Source organism: Micromys minutus (genome assembly GCF_963924665.1).
Source record: "Micromys minutus genome assembly, chromosome: 15".
Taxonomy (NCBI): Eukaryota; Metazoa; Chordata; class Mammalia; order Rodentia; family Muridae; genus Micromys; species Micromys minutus.
In genome coordinates, this window is record NC_137984.1 from 27,388,830 (window position 1) to 27,409,585 (window position 20,756).

Sequence of the window (20,756 nt, forward strand, 5' to 3'; positions counted from 1 at the left end):
TTCAGGGGGGCTATTGCCTGCTAAGTCACATGAAGCTGATTGTGGAATGTCACCTTAGTTGGACCATGACTATGGGGTGCAGACATGGATCAGGAAACTGAGCTGGGTACTTTCTGCAGCAGTATAGTTTAACGTGATAGAAATTCAACTGAAAACCAAAAGAAGTTAAGGCTGCACTGGCCGAATGAACTTCTGCCAGGTTCTATGCTATGGTTTAGTCTGCTCATGTGTCTATATTTAGACGCTGTTCCAGTCCTGGCAGACTCTAGGCAACATCAAAGATAAATGCTGGCCTGAGATGTGCTCAGCAAGCTATATAATAGGTGGGGCTCACAAGGGGGAGCTGCGGACACTCCACATCTGGGCGGATTTATAGTTTCTAGTGCCAGACCCCAGTCTATCCTCATAGGCACGGTAGACCTTTCAAGACAAGATGTAGGGGTGGGGTGGTTTGTGGCTGCATCCACAGCATACCTTTCATCCCCAGGAACACTAGACATTCATTTCCCACGGGAGGCGTGGTGACCTGAGACAGGTAGGGATGGTCACTGGGCTTTGGTCTAGAGAGGCTAACATGGCTTTGCTGTAAGTTTCTCCAGATACTGGTGTTCCCCTGGGCTCTGATGCATGCAGGAAATGTGTTGAGAATGTTCAGTGGAAGGGAAGGAATGGAGGAAGTTAACAGGAGAAGCAGTTGCCTGGGGCTAGGGACTGGCTCAGTCCCGGGGCACCTGAGGTAGCATGTGTCTGGAATATCAGTGCTTGGGGGGGGTGGGGGTGGGGAAGACTCCCTGGAGACTGCAGGCCAGTCTAGGGGGCAGCGTTGAGCACTAAAGTTCAGAGAGCTCGTGGTTCAAAAAATAAGAAGATTGAGGAAGCAATGTGAAACCAACCTCTGCTTTCCACATGTTTATCTTTCACTTACTACGCAGGGACAGGGGAAGGGGGGAGGCAGGCAGGCAGGCAGGCAGACAGACAGACATGACAGCTGACTAAAGGATACATGGGCTTGGCACAACGGAGACATATTGATAGATGAGGTACAAGGGATTGTGACTAGTGTTTGTGATTTCAGACAGAAACATGCCCACAAAGTCTGCTTCCCAATCCACACCCCATTCTGTACATGGAGCACATAAGAGAGAATCTGCCCCTGGTGCCAAAGTCCCCAAAGAGGGCTCCTGTGCTCATGGGTTTTGGTGTGCTGGTTAGTCTTCCGTCGATTTGACACAAGCTAAAGTCATCTGATAGGAGGGAGCCTCAATCGAGAAAAAGCCTTTTTAAAGATCTGGTGGTAGGTATTTTCTTAAATTAGTGATTGATAGGAGAGGCTCAGCCCTGTGAGTGGTGCCAACCCTGGCCCGGTGGTCCTGCGTTCAGTAAGAAAGCAGGCTGAGCAAGCCATGAGGAGCAAGCCAGTGAGCAGCATCCCTCCATGGCCACTGCATCAGCTCCTGCCTCAGGGGTCTTGTCCTGCATGAGTTCCTGCCTTGACTTCCTTTGAGAATGAACTGTGATGTGGAAGCCTAAGCCAAATAAACCCTTTTCCTTGTCAAGCTCGTTTGAAACTTGCCCATACTTCAGGCTCTTTGACAGCCTCGATGTGGCGGTGAAGACTCAGGAGATGAACACACCAGCTAAGGTCTAGTTTCCCACACAAAGCCAAAGATGGCTTCTGATGGACACATGCCCCGTGAGCACTCAACCCCACACCGTTCCCGTAAGTGCAGTCACTAGGAGTGACCCAAGACCACATGGCCTTGGACAAGCAGAGCCTTCCCCAGACATTACAGCTGGGTGCTAGCACTGAGGATTAAAAAACAGGATTTCAGATTTACCTCGTGGTGTGTGTGTGTGTGTGTCTGTGTACGTGTGTGTGTCTGTGTATGTGTGTGTGTGTGTGTGTGTGTCTGTGTATGTGTGTATGTGTATGTGTGTAAGTGTATGTGTGTGTGTATAAGAGATCTATGTAAATTTCCTTACCACTGTGACAGAACACCTCATGAAGGAAACCTGCGGGGTGGGGGAGACCTATTTTGGCTCATGGTTTCAAGATGTCTTAGTTCACTGAATGGTAATGGTATGGTGGAGTTCGAAGTGGAGGATCATAAAGAAGCTCCTCATATCCTGGTACAGCAGGAAGCAGAGCTACACCAGACCCATGGGTAGGTACAGCCTTCAAAGGTTCACCACCTGTGTCAGCCAGCCAGGCCCTACAGCCTTCAGCTACACTGCAAATGGGAGATGTAGTGTTCAGAACAACAGCCCGTGGAGGCCATTATTCAAACCAGAGCAAGCTTTCTTTGTGGGTCTTGTGGAAGTCACTCTGCCTAGTGGTATTAAACTTTCATTATTCCTAGGATAGCTGTCATGTGACCAGCCGAGTTACATGAAAAGGCATTTGTCACAAGCAGCAGTCGGAAAGGTTGTCAACTCCAGAGCCAAGTAGGAGACAGTGAAGCCAACTCAATTCTTCAATGAGCTTGGCTGCCCCTCCCCCCAATATTCAAGAGCTGCTCTGTGAGTCTGGACAATGTAACTATGGGTACAGCATAGCCCGTGGCTGTGGACTGGGCTCATGTTAAGAGCGGCTATGCTAGCCTTTCTGTCCTCTTGCCTCCGCACTAAGCATGTCTGGGTTCTGAGGCTGACAGACCAATGGTCGTTTCAGAACTGTGCAGTCTCGGTAGCCACTGGGAATCCAGATGTGAACTTCCTTCCTTAGCCAGCTGAGTCACATGTGAGGAAGATTCTTGTGAACTTGAATCATCCCAACCGGCAGAACTGTTTTTCTGGTTCTTCCATATTTTGCCTACATGTCCCAGGCAGGAGCCAAGCTAACAGCAGAGCAGTGTTTGAACATCTATCTGTGCCTGGCCCGTCAGATGGACCCCTGTTTAAACGTCTAGAAGATGGTCCGTTTGCACAGCCCTCACTACTGACGTTCCTCCTTGGATCTCAACATCAGCAAGTGTCTCACATTAACTGGAGGGGTCAGTACACTGAGTTTCTGTTGCTAAGTCACCTTCTCCAATCATAATCTATCAGAGCTGTGACATCAACAGACACCGAGGCTCAGGGGTACACATGATCCTGAGGTACCAACACCCACAATCAAATGACACGGAGTGTCACCCACTCCAATCCAGCTTAGCACTGTTAAACACAGCCATGGCAGTCTTAAGAGATCATCAACGGCTCTGGTGAACACACACACACACACGCACACGCACACGCACACGCACACGCACACACACACACACACACACACGGACAGTATCTAAGAGTGTAACTTAGAAGCTAAATTTCTACCAATGTTTCCTTTACAGAAGTTTTTTCTAAAATAGAAAAGGTTCTTTAATCACAAAATGCACAGGGTTTTTTTGTTTTTTGTTTTTTAAGGCTTTTGAAGAAAAGGTGAATTTTCCATCCACTTAGAAACTGTTAGACTGTGAAGGAGTGTACCAGGTAAATGTGAAGGCTCACACTGCATTGCTCCCTAACCCAGAGACCTCTCCAGCCTCTTAGTCTACGGTCAGTCACTCTGGGTTTGCACTCATGGTGTTAATCATGTTATCCACTAGTAGATAAACAGAGTAAGTCAATCTGCTGTGGACTAATTCTAGAGAACTCCTACCCCTACTACAGGATATGGGGAGCTCCTTAAGCAGGAAGCAACACCAAGGAGCCCACTGTGGGTGGGCATGGGACCTCACAACTTATGAGATTTGCCAGAGCAGTGATGGGAACAGTGATTCTAGTACTTCCTCCCTCTCCTGCTGCAGGTAGGAAGCGTTGTGTGAGAAAACCAGTCCTAAACATAGCTTTGCTGCTGTTTAAGACAAATGCTAAGGGGCCTGGGGAGATGGATCATAGGTGGAGTGCCCAACTCACTCTGTTACGGAAGCCCACAAGCAACATTCAAGTAAACCGTACGCACTGAGAAGGCAATGGCCACAGGCTTGAAGGAAAGCTGTTTGTCAGCAGCTCTGTTCTGCTTCCGTTCCTCACTGCCGCCCTGCCCCCTCCCCAGCACTGTAGATACAGCGGAGCCACAAGCCTGGCTTTCTTTCGGAAAGAGGCTTGACAGCTGGGCTTCCAGTGCTGCACTTGAAAGTTACTAATGCTTTCAGAATGTCCCAGTCCTCACCCTACTGGACAGAGGTTGTGAACTGAGTTTCCTAGAGCAGCAACCACTAAAGCCTAGACACACAGCAGCATGGTTACAACCTTCTGTCAAACCGATGACCTCAAGACCAAGGGGAAAGACAGGTGGGGAGGGAGCTCTTCCTCTGATCAACCTTCTCTGACACTCATCCATCTTTAAAAAATGTTTTTTCCATTTGTACATTGTTTTGGTGTGTGTGTGTGTGTGTGTCTGAGTGTGTGCATGCATACAAGGTGTGAGCGGGGAGTCAGAGACAATCTGAAGGACTCAGATCTTTCCTTCCACTATGAGGGATGCAGGCATTGAATTCATGCTGTCAGGCTTGGCAGAAAGCACCTTCCTCCTCAGTCCCGTCCCTTCCCTTCCTTCTCACCTTCCTCTGTTCCTTCCCCACTACCTTATCTATCTTCCTTCCTTCCTTTCCTCCCCACTACTTTACCTATCTTTCTTTCTCCTTTCCTTCCTTTTCCTTACATTTTTCATCCATTTTATTCTTGGGTGGGGATCTGTTCCTCCACATCCCCCACGATTTTCTGGGACCCAGGTTTCTTTCTGCAGCTCCTGGACAGGTTCTTGGAGTGTGTCTGAGGCACTGTGGAGGGGTGATGGGAGGTATGGTTTCGGGGAGGGTTAAGTAGGCAGAGGCAGTGGCCACAGCATTCTTCCACCATGTTGTACTGGGGCAGAGCCTGGAAACAGGTCCTGCACCGGGTGCGCTGGCTCTAGAAGCTGAAGGAGGAGGTTTAGGAGGTTTCAGAGCTGCAGCCAGGGCTTCCTGTGTTCTCACTTCCTGCAGGCCAGATGCTGTTTTCCCTCTGTGAATACCTGCCTGCTTTGCTCGTAGCCAAGGCTTGAGTAACATGGGAATACTGACTCAAGAGAGCTGCCCCCAAGGAACTACTGATTCTTCGGTCACTTAGAAATAATACTATTAGATGATTTTGCTAGAAAATTTCACGTTTAAAACAATAAACTTGGCAAGAACAAACAAGTTCCTATTGCTGGTGGTCTCACTGCCATGAACTTTATGGAACCTTTTCGTTTTCTTCTTTTTTTTTAACCTTCTCATGTGGATTGGAAGAAGAGAAGTAGGGTTTAAAGCAAAAAAGTGGAACCAGATGAAAAAACAGGGCATGTCGTCAGCTTTGCTCATTTGCATATCTTTGCATACAGTCCTAAGAGGAGCTGCACTGAGCCATCACGGAGGAGGGTGCCCTGTGCCTCATCATTCTCACCTCACAGGACAGTACGCTGTGTGGAGACAGAGAGGCCTATGCTTAAAGCATAAGTGAATACATCAAAGAATACTGCCAACAATCCCCGAATACTCTCTGATCAGAAAAGGCGACCACAGGTCACCCACTCCGTGACAGCATGGCTGCTTGTAAGCTGCTCCTGTTCTTGCTGCCACTGTGCAGATGGGAAAACTGAGGACCTTCGAGGTAATCTGCACAGTATAAAGTTGGGACAGAGACTCCACCTAACCCTGGTGCTCTTAAGCTCCTGTACTGCCAGGGGTTGCGACAGCTTTGCCAGGCGATTGTTGAGCTGCTGGGCACAGGAAGAACCTTTTGTTGGTTTGTAGGTAATAGGCAGCCTGGCATCTCCGGCAGCTGTCAGAGAGTCAGCCCAGCAGGAGTTTCCATGCAAGTGGAAAAACACAGGCCCCAGGATGGGTATCACGTCAGCACACGCCTTAGTCTATCTCACGGGGCGGGGGTGAGCTGCCCTGCCTCTGCAGGTGCCTACCAGAGACCTGCCTAGGAGATTAACCACCCATGCACTCAGCTTCTCTGAGTCTTGACAGACCTAAGAAGATAAGGCAAAAAGCACAGGACAAAGGCCACACATGGGGGTAAGAAGGTGGCTTGGCTGTGAACAGCCTAATAGAGAAGACCTGGGTGTGATAGGCAGGTCTTACACAAAACCTGGTGTAGTGTTCAAAGTTCCCAAGGAATAGTACCTGAGATTGGTGCCCAGTGTCACATGCACATGAACACACACACATATGCACAAATTAGACACATACACACAGATGCAGACACACAATACAGGTACAAGCACTCTGAGATCTTAAATGACCTTCACAGAGGAGAGAGGACGGAGAGGGAGGATGGGGAGAGAGGAGGAAAGATGGAGGGAGGAGGGATGAGTGGGGATGCTTCTGAATGTTCAGGATTCTGGGTTTGCTGTGTGTGAGTGAGGACTGAGAGGCCTTGGCTGGCAGAGCAGCTCTGAGGGCAGGCTCACTCCATCGAGGGCAGTGTCCCTGTCACAGGATGATCTGATCCACAGGGACCCGTGCACGGCACGAGTGACACTCCACGTGTGGTTCCACCCCAACAGACACAAAGCAGGCCACCATGTACCAGTCCAAAACAGCAAAGCAGAGTGTGCGTCCCAACCACCAGGCTTTGCCTTTTCTGAACCATCTATGCGGTGGACATGGAATAGCCCAGCTGCTAGGACAAGTTAACGCCTGGGAGGCAGTGGGAATCTGGAATAGGTAAGACCTGCCTATTCTCCGTGGTGCCGCTTGTATGTAAACAGGCAAATTTATTCTATGACAACAATTCACCATCCAACCACAGTCCAACTGCTTCTCCACAGCCAGCAGCTACAGAGTTAAGTGTGTGAATTGACGTCGCGCTTCTCCGAGGAAAGAGGGCTTACCTCATCCCATTCTAAAAGGTAGCTGGTGATTTTTGAACCATTGTCAATTGGAGCCTAAAAGAGAAAAAAATGAAATGAGACTGGAGAAAGCCGTTTGGAGACAAGCTAACAACTCAAAGACAGCAGCTGTCCCCTCTGAGGGGGAACTAGCAGCTGCCACAGGGTCTTGAAACACTCAATTACCTATTAGGTTTATGCAAGTTAGCTTTAAGAAAGGCCTCTCCACTGGCGGGCCCCTCTGGATAGTAAAATACACCCACTTCCACCTCTACCCACACTCCTGTCCTGGGTGCCCTGTTTCCTCTGGGATAAAACTGAACAGTCACATTAAGTTCAGGTACAGCAAGAGACAAAAGACCGGCTGTGCAATACAGACCCAGCTGGGGGCTGGGGCAGGCACCATCATGCCTTAACTTCCCCTCACAGCTTTGGGGGTTTGTTTTGTTCTACCTTTTCCTTCAAGTGCTTAGGATTAGAAAGCCAGCTGTGGCATTAAGTACCCCCCCCACCCCCTCCCTGTACCACACATCCCCCCAAAAAAGAAAAAGAAAAAGTACTGCCATTAATTTACATGTTAGCAAAAGGAGGCTTCATCATTTCCTGTGCTCGTAAAAGAAAGCTGATACCAAGGCCACCGAGAAGATACAGTTCAACAAGACAACTAGGAACTTTCTAGAAAAGAGCTATGAGCCTCGAGAAGGGGTGACCTGGTGGGCTCTGGGTAGCAAGTTCTAGAAAGACAGAGGAGAGAAGAGGCAAACAATACTAGCCTATCTTGTCTCAAACCATGCTTGGGTTTGGTTCGTCCTCAGAGAGAGAAGAGGAGTGAACTCAGGGCACCCTTGTAGCTAGACAGAAACCCAGATTCTCACTGCTGCAAGTGAAGCCCAGCTTAACTGTCTGCTTGCCAACGGCTGCTGGCTATTTAATAATATCAACATGGACTTTCTTGTACCAGGAAGGGAGACACATGAAGGATAGCTGGGATTTACATAGAAATCACCCATTAAACTACCCAGTTTTCCAAGAAGCACTCGGCTAACAGCACATGTTGCTTTTTCACAATCAAACACCAAGGCTACAGGTCCCTGTCTCCTTCCTGCTAGACTGGCTTGCAGACTTCTGAGTCCAGAAGTTTGAGTTCTGGTGGGTCTGTCCTGGAGGACAGGGCACAGACGTACATGAACTTTTCAGTAACTGGCAAAGCTTTCAGGGGAATCCAAATCTCTGAAAAGAGCTACATGAATCCCACTCCGGAAGGCCTGTCCTCCCTTAGACAGCCTGGTGGTCCCCACTGTTCTCACAATCCCCAGGGAGGGATCTTCGGGTCAAGGTCTTCCCCATGTCACTGCTGACTCATAGGACACCAGAAGTTCTTTGGATCTCAGTGTTTTGTGGAGTTCAGAATAGGCAGAAGCCAGATGGTAAATGGTCTCACACCTTTACCTAGCTCTCAGGGAGCACATCTGAATAGAAGCTGAGCTGAATCCAGGACCTTCGTATGTTTTCAGACAACTGAGTGGAACAAGAGGTACCTCTGTTCCCAAGTGACCCCCTCTGGAAGCTGCTGGTCCCCCTGAGACCCGAATGCCACCCAAGCAGAGAGCACAGACGTATCAGTGATTCCCAACTTTAAGTTTGTAAGACCCCGGGGTCCCTCTGATAATCTTCGGATTTCTTGTATTTTATCAAAAGCAATCAATTTGAGTTGTTTCCTTTGGAAAAGACAGATTTATATTAGCTTAGGTGAACTTATTTTTAAATGGATATATATTTGCCAAGGAATTAACCAATGATGATGACCAGTTGGGTGCTAAAACTCTGAAAAGGTGGGAGATCACTGACCTGTATAATCCCTGGAAGCCAGGAAGGAAAATAAAAAAGTTCAGATTCTAAGCCAGTTCAAGGTTTTTCCTTTGTCCCAGTAACACAGTCAATGTCAGCCACTGACTGAGCACATGGCTCCACACAGCAGGGTGAGGAGAAGCCTGGCCACAGTTCCCCTGTCACCCACTACTCTCTCCCAAGGCCCCCACCCCTCCCCACTCTGAAACATGAGCCTCCATCACCTCCAACTCTCTGATGCTCTCTGACTACATTTTCAGATATCAAGACATAGAGATAAAGACTGTAAAGGCGAAAATGAGCTACTTTCTTGAGAACAGGAGCTGGCGAATAACGGGTTAAAGGCATACTTTAAAGGAGCCCCACCCTAGGACTGGGCACTAGGTGATTATTTTTAGACAGTATGCTAAATTTTATGAAAATCACTACACAGAGTTCAGGCTGTTAAAAATAGGAATCTTGATTGAGCTAATGACTAATTAGTGAAAGTTAATGAAGTCTTAATAGAGCATAGGACACAATATATTCTGGGAAGCTTTAACTGTTAACTATTTCAGCTTTACTTAGGACGAAGGCAAAAGAACTCAAACCTACTTTATCTCTAAACCTTCAAACTACATGCTGAAGTTTACAAATGTTTGCAAAAATGAAATAAAGTAGGAGAATGTGGTGAAACCGGGGTATTTTAGAATTTATATCACTTAAGATACACTGGGAGATTTACCAAGTTCCCCGAGATGCTCACACCGGATCTGGCAGACCCTTCCTTCTACCGCCTCTCTTTGACTTGTACGGGTTGGCACCTTCTGGTGCATCATAACTGGGTTCACACAGTGATTACACAGGAAACTAAGCCCCACTGCAAAAAGGAATATTTGAAATGGCCACTGACTGCCTGGAGCATAATTCTTGGCTCTTGGAGCTACCCACCTTCCACTGCAAGGTTAGTGAACTTTTGCTCCTGTGTGCCAACTTGGGAGGGAAGGGACATTCTGGTGCGCAGCTGTGGGTGGTGAAGCTGACTGGCTCGGAGCAGGATCCCTTGACAGAATTGTACATGGCGTAGACCCTACAAAGGAAACAGACAAGACAGGGTGAGCATCAACAGCTGGAACCGACGAACAAGCGTCTCATCTTTGCTTCATCCATGGACTTCAGAGCTGAGCCAAGCTCCTTACGTAACCAAGAGCACACTGTGGCCTTGCCCTGACCTAGCCCTGGGCAGCAATTACAGGGACAACCATCTCATTAGGTATTCTGTTCAGTGCGTCCTCAGTCTGCCTCACTGCCACAGAGGTAACTCCCCTGACTGGAGAACATTCCACAGAAGAGAGTGACCTTCACTCCAGAATAGCTTCCATTCATACACTCTGAAAACCAACAGGCTTGACTTGGCTGTCTTGGAAAAGGTAAGAGGTAGGAGTGACCGGAGCTCACAGGCTGCAGAGAGCATATAGAAGAACAACACAGTAGGTGACACCTCAGAACTGCTCAGGTACGGTGTATACTGGGCTAAAAATTGATGCTTTACCCCAGAAACCTGCCGGCTACTGCCAAATGCATCTCTCTTCAATTCAACAGAGCCAGGGCTCCAACACAGTCCACCCACATGCTTATTCAATGCCCAGACACAGCAGCAAGATTAATGATTTTCTCTCTGCACTCTGAAGCACTTGGCTTCAGCATTCAACACGTGCCTGATTTTAGAATATGGAAGTCAAAAAATGGGAAGCCCAGATGCTGACACTATCCTAAAAGGCAACAGGAGAATGCATCTTGTTTTTGTGGCCTCTGCCTTACGGGGGGGACATCACAGTATGAGGCAAACAAATGATACTGAGTGTGAAGACGCTCCCTACCCATCCCAGCTGAGCAGTCTCCTCTGTGTGAGGAGGAGCGTGAGGAGCCAAACCTGCCTGGCAGTGATCCGGCAAGATCACTGCTATGTGTCAGGATAGATTAGAACCATACTTTGTTCCAGACAGGGTCAGGCTCAGTCTTTATTATATCAGAACTCTCCAACTGAAGTCTCATTGGCTGTGGCTAGACCAGGATAAGGAACCCAGTGTCTTCAAGTATCAGAGCTGCTTATACGCTTTAGGATCAGGCTAAGATCATCACAAAGGGAGACAATGAGATGCTGAGTATTTCTGGCTATTGCAGCAGCTGAACATGGTAGTGCTTTCTTCTGGTTCCACCATGAAGGAGGCAGGACAACTCTGAGTTTGAAAGTGCCTTGGGCTACTGTCCTAGTGATGTTTTCTTGTCAACTTCGCATGAGCTAGAGTCATTTGAGAAGAGGGAGCCTCAGAGAGAAAGCCCTGCCATCAGACTGGCCTGCAGACAAGCCTGTGGGGTATTTGCTTAACTGATGATTAATAAAAGCTTATCATGGGCAGTGCCATTCCTGGGCAGGTAGTCCCTACATGGTGTAAAAACATAGCCTGAGCCAGCCAGGAGGCATAAACCATAAGTAGCCTTTGTCCATGGCCTCTGCTCCGTTCCCACCTCCAGGTTGTTGTCTGGAGTTCCTGCCTTGACTTCCCTCAGTGACGGAGAGTGCCCTAAGAGCTTTGAGCTTGGGGCAAGTGTGCTGGTGCACACCTTTAGATCCCACAGGTAGAAGTAGACAGATGTTTTTAGCTCGAAGCCAAGTTCTAGGTCAGCCAGGACTACACAGAGAAAAGAAACCCTGTCTCTACCTCCACCCCTCCCCGAATTGCCAACTGAAAAAAAATCTTTTATTTCCAAGTTGGTTTGGGTCACGGTGCATCATCATATCAATAGAAACCCTAACTAAGAACTAAAAAAACAAGTTCTAGACCAGCCTCTGCTGATATACAATTGAAAATAAACAAAAAGGACCATGCCATTATCTATGAGCCTATGTGCCGATCTGATTATATGTCATTGCCATGTTCCTAGACATTGGGAGGACAGGAAAGCATATTAAACAACTCAAGAAGGCTCAGTTGGCTAAACTGGAAATGTGGAACACTCTACAGAAGAGACAAATGACCCCAATAAAACCACAAAGAACTATAGAAAAATCCAAGTAGTTGAGGGAATTTAAGAAACACTATCCAAATAGCATATTCAGGCTACATTTGAATTTTTATAAAAACAAAACTGAAGAGGACAAACAACCTTCATTTTTCGGACAACCAAGAAGAGAGAGCAGTCTCTGAGTTTTAAAGACATTAAGTGCTACTACTCTGTTGTAAGTGGCATGTATGGTGGTTACGCTCTTTAAAAGTGAAATACATATCGTATAAATTTGACTTCAGGATCTTTGATAGGATAGACTTTGGTGGAGAAAGAACTCGAGGGCAGGTGTAAATGTCTGAGGTGGTTATATGGGCCACATACAGTCAGTCATTTTGCTTGAATTGTGGAGACTTGAGAGTTGGGCAGGTGTGTAGCTTGGTGGTAGAATGTATACTCAGCATAGGTGAGGCCCTGGGTTTCATCTCCAGAAAACACCCCTCCAGCAAGTTGGTCAGCAAGGAGAACTATGTTAATTTTAAAACATACTACAAATGTGCCATAGACAGTAAAATTTGATACATTATCCAATCACATCAGGATTACTTATTAGTCAAAACTGTTTAAGTAAACTAATAGTAACTAATTGCAATTTTAACAGTAGCAAGCATATTCCTACTCATGATGTCTATAAAAATGTGAAATCCTTGAAAATCATTTGTATTTTAAATATTCCAGGGGACAGGAAGATGGCTCAGGTTTTAAAGGCACTGGCTGCCAAGCCTGATCACCTAATTTGATCCCTGGAACTCACATGGTGGAAAGAGAGAGCTCACTCCTGCAAGTTGTCCTCTGGTCTCCATATGTAACTTTCCCCAAATAAATAACTTGAATAATCCAAAGTTTTCCACATGAAGGTAATAGATTTCCCCTAATATCCGCTAACAGGAAGATCTATAATCTATAGCATAGGACCATTTTTTTTGTGGGGTAAATAGGCCAGTTGGGTTTTCTTTTCATTTCCCTCCTCAGCCCAGAACACTTTCTTGCATAATAAGCTGTAAATTGGGGTTCTACATGATTTCCATGTCAATACCAGCCGAACTGAGGAAGCAGGTGCTCCAAGAACCTTATCAACAGGCTTGCGGCTCATTCCCACACATCTGGGGCACCCCAGGAGCCGGAGTCTCCGGGAAGCAAGAGCTATTTCATAACTGTGTTCTGGGCTGGTCAACTAGGCTTTTGGAAATGGCTCAAAATATCAGTTTTCTGGGAAATGTCATTCCATGATGTCACTTCTGGGCAGCTTCTTGGAGAGACTGCTCATGGAGGTGACTGGAAAAGGGCCACTCTGTAGGGCATGAGCTGGCTGTCCAATCCTTCACTTCGATACCCCACAGGGCTACGGCTGACAAAAACAGTGTTCTTCTGTTTTTTAACTTCCAATTTATTTTAAAGAGGCTTTAATGTACATTGAAACACAGGGATAAAGGGTCAAGGACAGCGATGGCAGCCGTTCATGCCCTACAGTGGGCACAGGTTTCTTACGAGTCAGTCTCTAATGTCTAAGTCCTGGCTTCCCACAGTAAGAATCCTCTCAATACCACTGTTAACTTTATAAAACTGCCAACTAAAGGAGGAAGACATCCTGAGAAATGCCCGGGGAGGAGGGACATCTGTAGAGACATAAATCTATCTAGTTAAGCATAAGTATTTTAAAAAGCATTTATTTATCTGACTTACTTCTTTCCTTTAAAATAATTAGTGTGTGGGTGAGGTATACACATGTGCGTGCAGCTGCACATGTGTGTGAGTATGTGTGCAGAGGTCAGGATGAGCTTGGGCGTCTTTCCTTCAGCATCCATCTGCTTTATCTTGAGATGGAGTTTCTCATTGGCCTGGAGCTCAACCATCAGGCTGGCAGGCAGTGAGCCCCGGGGATCTGCTGGCAGGGAGCCCCGGGGATCTGCTGGCAGGGCCTCAGCACTGGGCTGGCAGGCATGGACAATGGTTGCTGGCTTTCTAGCATGTGTTATGGGGCTCATGCTGATGTCCTTGTTCACTGAGCCATCTCTCCAGAAAAGAATGGGAGTTTCTCCCTTGCGTTCAGGCATATAGCTCAGTGCCTTGTTTCCCCTTTGTTTCAGCCTCTCCCAACAATAGACCAGATTTCACTTTAATGGTTTTATATCACACATAACGTTATTTCCCTAGTGGAAGTACTAATTATACTTCAATAATTATAAATTGATTCTCTTAAAGCATTCTATCGGTTAATTAAAAATGATTGTTTCAACGAAAATCTAAAAAAAGATCTAAATTTTACACATCAGTGCTCACATTCTAGGTAAAGGTCTTCTTTCTTCAATTACATAGTAACAACAACAGCAGCAAAGTGGTGTGGGACAGAAATACCATATATGAGTTCACGGGAGAAAGAGGAAGAAGAAACATTTTTAAAACTTGAAATGACTCTGGGCATAATTTTCCACATGGCTCCAGGTTCAGATGGCAGGTGTCAATAAAAATCGCTACAGGCCCATGATCTATAGCACTGCCTGAAGATGCCCTGGTCTCGGTCAACACTGAGCAAAGAAGTCAGGAGCTGGTTCTGCCCAGGCAGCTCATGCTAAGACTCCACAAAGGGGAGCTTGCTATTCTACAGACAGGCTTTACCATCAGTAGACTCAGCCTCCTGACAATGTAAAGGAGGGAGTGGAAGGTGAGGTATCCCGCAAGGGTATCAGACAGTCTGTGGACAGCTTAAAGCCAACCAAAGGGAATCTGAGGCTGAGGGCCACGGAGAGGCGATGGGAACAGGGAACGTAACAGGTTGAGAGCAAAGCAATGGTGGAAGAGGAAACTATTCAAACAAGCCCAACATGGCCCACAGAAGCTACAGGAAACCGAGCAAGCAGAACGAAGGAACTCGGAAGCCTAACGCCTCTGCAGTGCACAATTTAACAGTGACATATTCCTGTTCATGTTCTGTAGGCCTCAATCAAGATGTCTAATACTAAGGATTGGGAGAGCCCCTCACTGGTCCAGTGCCTGCCCAGCACTGCATGAGCTAGGTATGACAGCACACACCTGTAATCCCAGCACATAGGAGGTGGACGCTGGAGGAGCTGAATTCAAGGTCATCTTCAGCTTCATAGACCCCTTCTCCAAAACACAAGACAAACAAAAAATATCAACAGGAAGGGGAAAATGCCGTTCCAGGGAATATCCCTGCTGTCTTAATGGGCTCTACGGGCTTGCACCAGGGTGACATGTAAATTCTTGGTAAAAGAGGCAGTGGGCTTAGTTGTCTTTTGTGGCTTCGGGATGCTACACACTCACAGAGCCCACTGAGGCCTCACAGGTGAGTACTGAATTAATGATTAACGCTCACATTTCTGGAACTTAGAAGTTCTCTGTATTATTACAGAACACTGCAGACAACCACACTTGATCAAAATGCAGAGAACAGGAGATCATGCAGTGCCCAGGCCCAACTGATACAGTATAGTTCATGCACCTGAGGGTAGGGCTCAGTTCAGAAGGGGGGGGGGGTCAGGGACACTGTTAGAGCAACTGGGACAGGATGTCACCTAGGAGAATGTCTCCTAGAAATGTCAGGGAAGGGATATCCATACAGACTCAGAACATGGCTGCCTAAAGAAGACTTACTAAACAAGGATGACACCAAAAGACACACCAATGTGGAAGCAGAAAGTGCCACACAGGTCAACCCTAGACAAATGAAGGATGCTGATAGATGGAGAAATAGTTTTTTTCAGGAAAGAACTTTCTATGTGGTTATCAAATAGTCAGCTCTGAAAACACATACATACATGCATGCATGCATGTAGCATTACATGGAGTAAGCAGATTTTGGGTGTATGTATATACATGTTTAATATATAATATATAACATATGTGTGTGTGTGTGTGTGTGTGTGTATAAGGGAGCTATATGGGAGGGGTTGGAAGGTAGAAAGGGAAGAAAGACATGATGTAACTGTATTTTTAAAAAATAAACTACTATTATAAAAAAAATTCAGAGATCAAATATTCTCCAAGCTTCCTCTGTATTGAGAGACACAGGAGACATGATGGTAAGGAAGAGGGCTGATTCGTCATGACATTCAAGTGTCTTGAGAAGAGCATTGTAAGACATCAGGGAATAGGAAATTAACAAACTAACCCTTTAATAAAGCGCTGACAATAACCTTAGAACACGGAGCAACGGAAACGTGTGCTGGCCAAGAAACAGACTGCGTTTCCACCACTGCTTTGTGCTTAACGCTCTCCGTTTGTTCAACTAACCATGGGAAGAATGGTTAAACAGCTCCGGTTATCGTCTTAGCTTTACAAATTCTGTGCACGTGTGTGATGTCTGAAGCGCTTGCATGATTGAAATGATTCAAACCACAAGGTCCTGGTTTAAACAGCAGCAGCTCTATCCAGTAGAGGCATGTACACCGTACACCGTACATGCCAGGCAGATGTTCACTCTGCTCATACAAACTGCTCACGTTGAGAGCACATGTCCCTCTGATGAGCACACTGCAACTTCAACTCGTGTCCTTCTTTTTCTATCTGACTCTGGGTCTCAGAATTGCCAGGCTGGCTGCCAGGTCCCCAAGAGCCCAGGATGACCTTGACCTCCTTCCTGTGTCTCCTCACCTGTACCTCTCAGTGTGACTGCACGTGTAACACCATGCTTCCCCCTCTACGCTTTCACATTTGATTGACCAATAACACCTCTGTGGGTGTGCGTGTGCGTGAGCAGAGCTGCACACACATGCAGTCAGAGGACACCTTGTGGGAGTCAGGGTTCTCCTTCCAGCCAGTGGAATGAATTCAGGTTGGTGGGTTTGGCAGCAAGAGCTCTACCCCGAGTCATCACATTCACACAACTTCTGATAAAGAAAGCCAACATGGCGGAACTACACTGAACTCTAGCCTCTTACTAGGCTACTTTGCCTACCATCTCCCCCGTGCTTTGTCTGTGTGTCCCAGAGATGGGTGTTGGGTACCTTCATCGTTCTCCACCTTATTCCCTGAGACAAAGTAGTTCACTGGACTTGGAGCAGACCTACTGAGCCTAAAGCCCACTGTTCTGTGTAGACTGGCTAGCCAGCTAGCCCTAGGGACCCTGCTGCCCCTGCCTCTCCAGCAATGGGATCACAGGTGCCTGCTGCCAAGCCTGTGCGCTGTGGCTGGTCACTGAGATCATACATTCATGTCATTTTACCAACTGAGCTATCTCTTCGGCCCTAAAATTGTATTTTTAAAATAAAAATGTTGTCTGGACACCTCCTCTTTGGTCCCAGAAGTAGTCCTTGGTACTCAAAACTGCTATGCCCTGGGTACAGAATGTGAAAGAAAATCCACAACTCAGGGTCCACTCCTCCCATGAGGGAAGTGGCCTCAACACCAGCTTTTGAAAGAAGATGTGGGATGCGCGGCGGTGACCCTGGCTGTGCCGCTAACTCACCTCACGTGGTAATCTGTGGCAGGCCTGAGATCTTTCAGGTTACACTCCAGTTCTTCTCCACTGGAAAACAAAGCCTTTGTTAGTTTAATACTGGTCTCCATGGCAAAGCAGCTTTGGAACTGGGCTTCACGGTCACTCGCGGTTACTTAAATGCTATGTCTGCATTCACTAAAGCCCAGAAATAAACCTGATTTGGTTGGTTTTTTATTTCTGTTGTATTTTTAAATTAAAAATCAGATACCTTTGATGACATCACTCAGATCTAAGAAACATCAAACTCTCTTGAATTTTTAAAAATGTAAACTGTCTTATGACCTCCAAGACATAAAAGCAAATGCATATTTGAAGAGATAGGTGAACACGCCATCTCTCTGGCAGAGGGATCCCAGTCTTCTCGCAGCAGGAACCCCGAAGGAACCCTCAGCACAGGGCTACCCTTTGAACTTGCAGTCCGTCCCAAGCCCCCAAGAAATAGTTCTCTGACATAAAGTAAAACCACTTCTGTGAACCAAAGGGGAAACTGAGCCTCAACCTAAATGATAAAGAAAAACCCAAACAATGTAAGATATGTTCTGTGTAATCACGACACAAAGGCCAGGCATGGAGGCACACACCTGGAATCTGGAACTCTGGATGCTAGGGTAGGATTATCATCAATTCAAGGACAGCCAAGAGGACCACATGGCGAAACCCTCCCTTAATTTTATTTTTGTTAAAGATGGAAGCCATGTGTGTGTTCATAGCTTATTTTTCATTCTTCAAAATGACAGAATGGCACATTAAAAAGAGCAAACTAAGTTCATTATCTGAGCCTAGTCTGAGCGACAAGACACTGCCATGGTTTTCAAAATAAGAGACACCGGCTTCACAATATAGATCCATCGGGAGAGCATGCAACTCTGGAGTCAGGACAGGAAGTTACTCGAACATTCTGTGGCAATTTTATATTTACAAAGCTGATAACTGCAATGTGGTTATCTACGAAAAAACATCCTCGGGCTCGGAAAACGTACTGAAACACTTGGTGGTAAAGGGATGTAAAGTCTGAAACTTACAAAAAGCAAACAGAGAGAACAGAGAAATGCGCAGCTAGCAATGCAGCAGGGTAAAGGATGAGCGGAAGAAAGCTATCTAGTCTACCCTGCGTGTCCTCAGTGTCTGAACTCCCAAATAAAGCTGCTACTGCATGTGTCAAACCAGAAGCTATGTCCACGCCCAGTGTAGGGCTGTGGAGCTTGACCTGCGTTACAACTTCAAATATTTTGTTACTTGCTAAACTAGACCAACATCGAAAAACAGCAGCCATTGGGAGTTATAGCATTTCTCGGAGAAAAGTACCCTAAAGAATGAACAAATCGTGCCATCTGAAAGTGGGGGGCAAGTGTACCTTCCAGCAGAGCCAGACTTCCAATCTTCAGCAGCAGGCTGCACGGGGTTGCCTACCTAACTACTCGGGGTAGGGGTGCACACCTGTACTGAAGTTAATGAATGGGGATTCCTAAAGTACAGGAATGGGCAGCAAAGCCACACACCCTCCCAGTCTAATTTCTGAGTGACAGGGTGAAGGCTCTGTATTTTTCCAATCTGTCTCTAGCTGTAGTTTTCTCCCAAAATCAAATAAAATGGTTAAGAGCCGAAGCACCAACTTGGGGTTTTATTCCAAGTACAGAAGGCAATATCTCGCAAAGGGGTGATGACATGGTCTCTGGCATGCTCTGGCAAAGCTCCATAGGGAAGAGGTTGGATGGCGCCAGGGTAAGAGCAGGTGCTGGAAACTGTGGAGACACGGCAGAGACCAGGGCAGAGTCACCAGAGCAGAGTGGGAAAGAAGGATCGGAGGGAAGGGACACACCATGAGCATCGAACAGGAAGAGGGCAAAGTGCTTGGCTTTGATGAGATGGAGACCAGAGAGAGACAGAAGCTCTGGCTGAGACACCAGTGGGGTCTGAGTGAGAGTGACCCTGCTCACACGCAAAGTGGGGGTCTGAGTGTGAGCAGTGACCCTGCTCAGACACACAGTGGGGGTCTAAATATGAGCAGTGACCCTGCTCAGACACACAGTGGGGGTCTGAGTGTGAGTGAGTGACCCTGCTCAGACACACAGTGGGGGTCTGAGTGTGAACAGTGACCCTGCTCAGACACACAGTGGGGGTCTGAGTGAGACCCTGACAGTGGGGGTCTGAGTGTGAGCAGTGACCCTGCTCAGACACACAGTGGGGGTCTGAGTGTGAGCAGTGACCCTGCTCAGACACACAGTGGGGGTCTGAGTGTGAGTGAGTGACCCTGCTCAGACACACAGTGGGGGTCTGAGTGTGAACAGTGACCCTGCTCAGACACACAGTGGGGGTCTGAGTGTGAACAGTGACCCTGCTCACACGCACAGTGGGGGTCTGAGTGTGAACAGTGACCCTGCTATGAACATCCATCACGGCCACTCACAGGGAGGCCCCACAAGTAGTGCAACTACAGCTCACTTTCTGACCTCTTGCTCTGCAGGTGTGAGCTGTACAAAGGAAAATGGACAGCGTTTTCTGTTTCATCCCATTTAGAAAACAGGGATAAATCCCCAGACCATCTAATATGTGGGACTCCATAAAACTGGGGCTAGTCTCCTCCTCTGTCCACTGAACTCGGAACCATTTTAAACACTTTTTGTCCTGAAAGACCTTGGTAGTTTTATTAATACTGTATTGACAAGTAGCATATAATCAAGAGAATCAATCTTCATCATACAGCCCTGTGTTACTAATTTCTGATTAATAATTACTTGGACAAAATTAATTAGTTCCCGATATTTTAATTACTAACTTTCTCCGGGACTGAGAACTGAACCCAGGGTCTCATGCATGTGAGGCTCATGAGCTGGTGCCTCTGCCCTGTGATTACTAATGCTTAAAGGGAAATTTGCACAAGAATTTCCCATTTCTTCTCTTCAGTGATACAATTTAGTAGGAAAGAAAACCATGTGACAATACACTCTACCTGTAAATGATCTTGTATTTCCCATCTCGCCCTTTGTCAGATAAGGCAACCTCATAGCTGTAAGGGAAGGAAAGACCACCATGGGGTCCACAGGACAGTCCGACAGGGGGTGCCCAAGACAGCACAACTGCTCTTGCCTGGATGTTAGACACCTGAAAGAAGAGAGGGAAGCATGTGTTAAAAAGTGTCCACGTGTGTTCCTCCTTGTGCCTGACAATTTCAGGTAAACAAAGGTACTTTCCAGAAGAAGTTTCTAGAAGCCTTGCTGTGTTTGAATTATCCTATGAAGGTAGCACCAGCTCCACCAAGACTCACAGTGCTGTAGATTCTCAGCAAGGACCAGGATGACAGACGCTGTCCCTTCTCCACTGTCCATTTTTACCCTGTTACTGTATCCTGTGATCAGGACTTGACCCAAAAAGAGGACCTGGGAGTGACTCCACTCACCACTGCTGGGTCTCCTCCAGCTACAGGCTTTCCTTGGGCACCTCTGGAAGCTCGCTGCTGCCACAGCACAGTCTGCTCATTTCAAAACAGGTCTAGCCTTGGCTTCCTTCCCTGCCTGGTCTCAGCTGCCCCTTTACCTGAGGTTCTCTAAGGTTCCCTGATAGTTCCCC

General features: G+C 47.0%; 1 protein-coding gene across 1 annotated transcript in view; it reads right to left on the reverse strand.

Annotated features, from left to right (window-relative positions):
- The window catches only part of FNDC3B (fibronectin type III domain containing 3B), a 216,626-nt gene that overhangs the window by 57,948 nt on the left and 137,922 nt on the right, over positions 1 to 20,756 (reverse strand). The window contains exons 7-10 of the mRNA XM_080929181.1: positions 20,140 to 20,291; positions 17,157 to 17,216; positions 9,617 to 9,755; positions 6,842 to 6,895 (exon numbers count right to left, since the gene is read on the reverse strand). Of these exons, the coding sequence (XP_080785307.1) occupies positions 6,842 to 6,895; positions 9,617 to 9,755; positions 17,157 to 17,216; positions 20,140 to 20,291 (405 nt within the window). The remainder of the gene's footprint in view (positions 1 to 6,841; positions 6,896 to 9,616; positions 9,756 to 17,156; positions 17,217 to 20,139; positions 20,292 to 20,756) is intronic.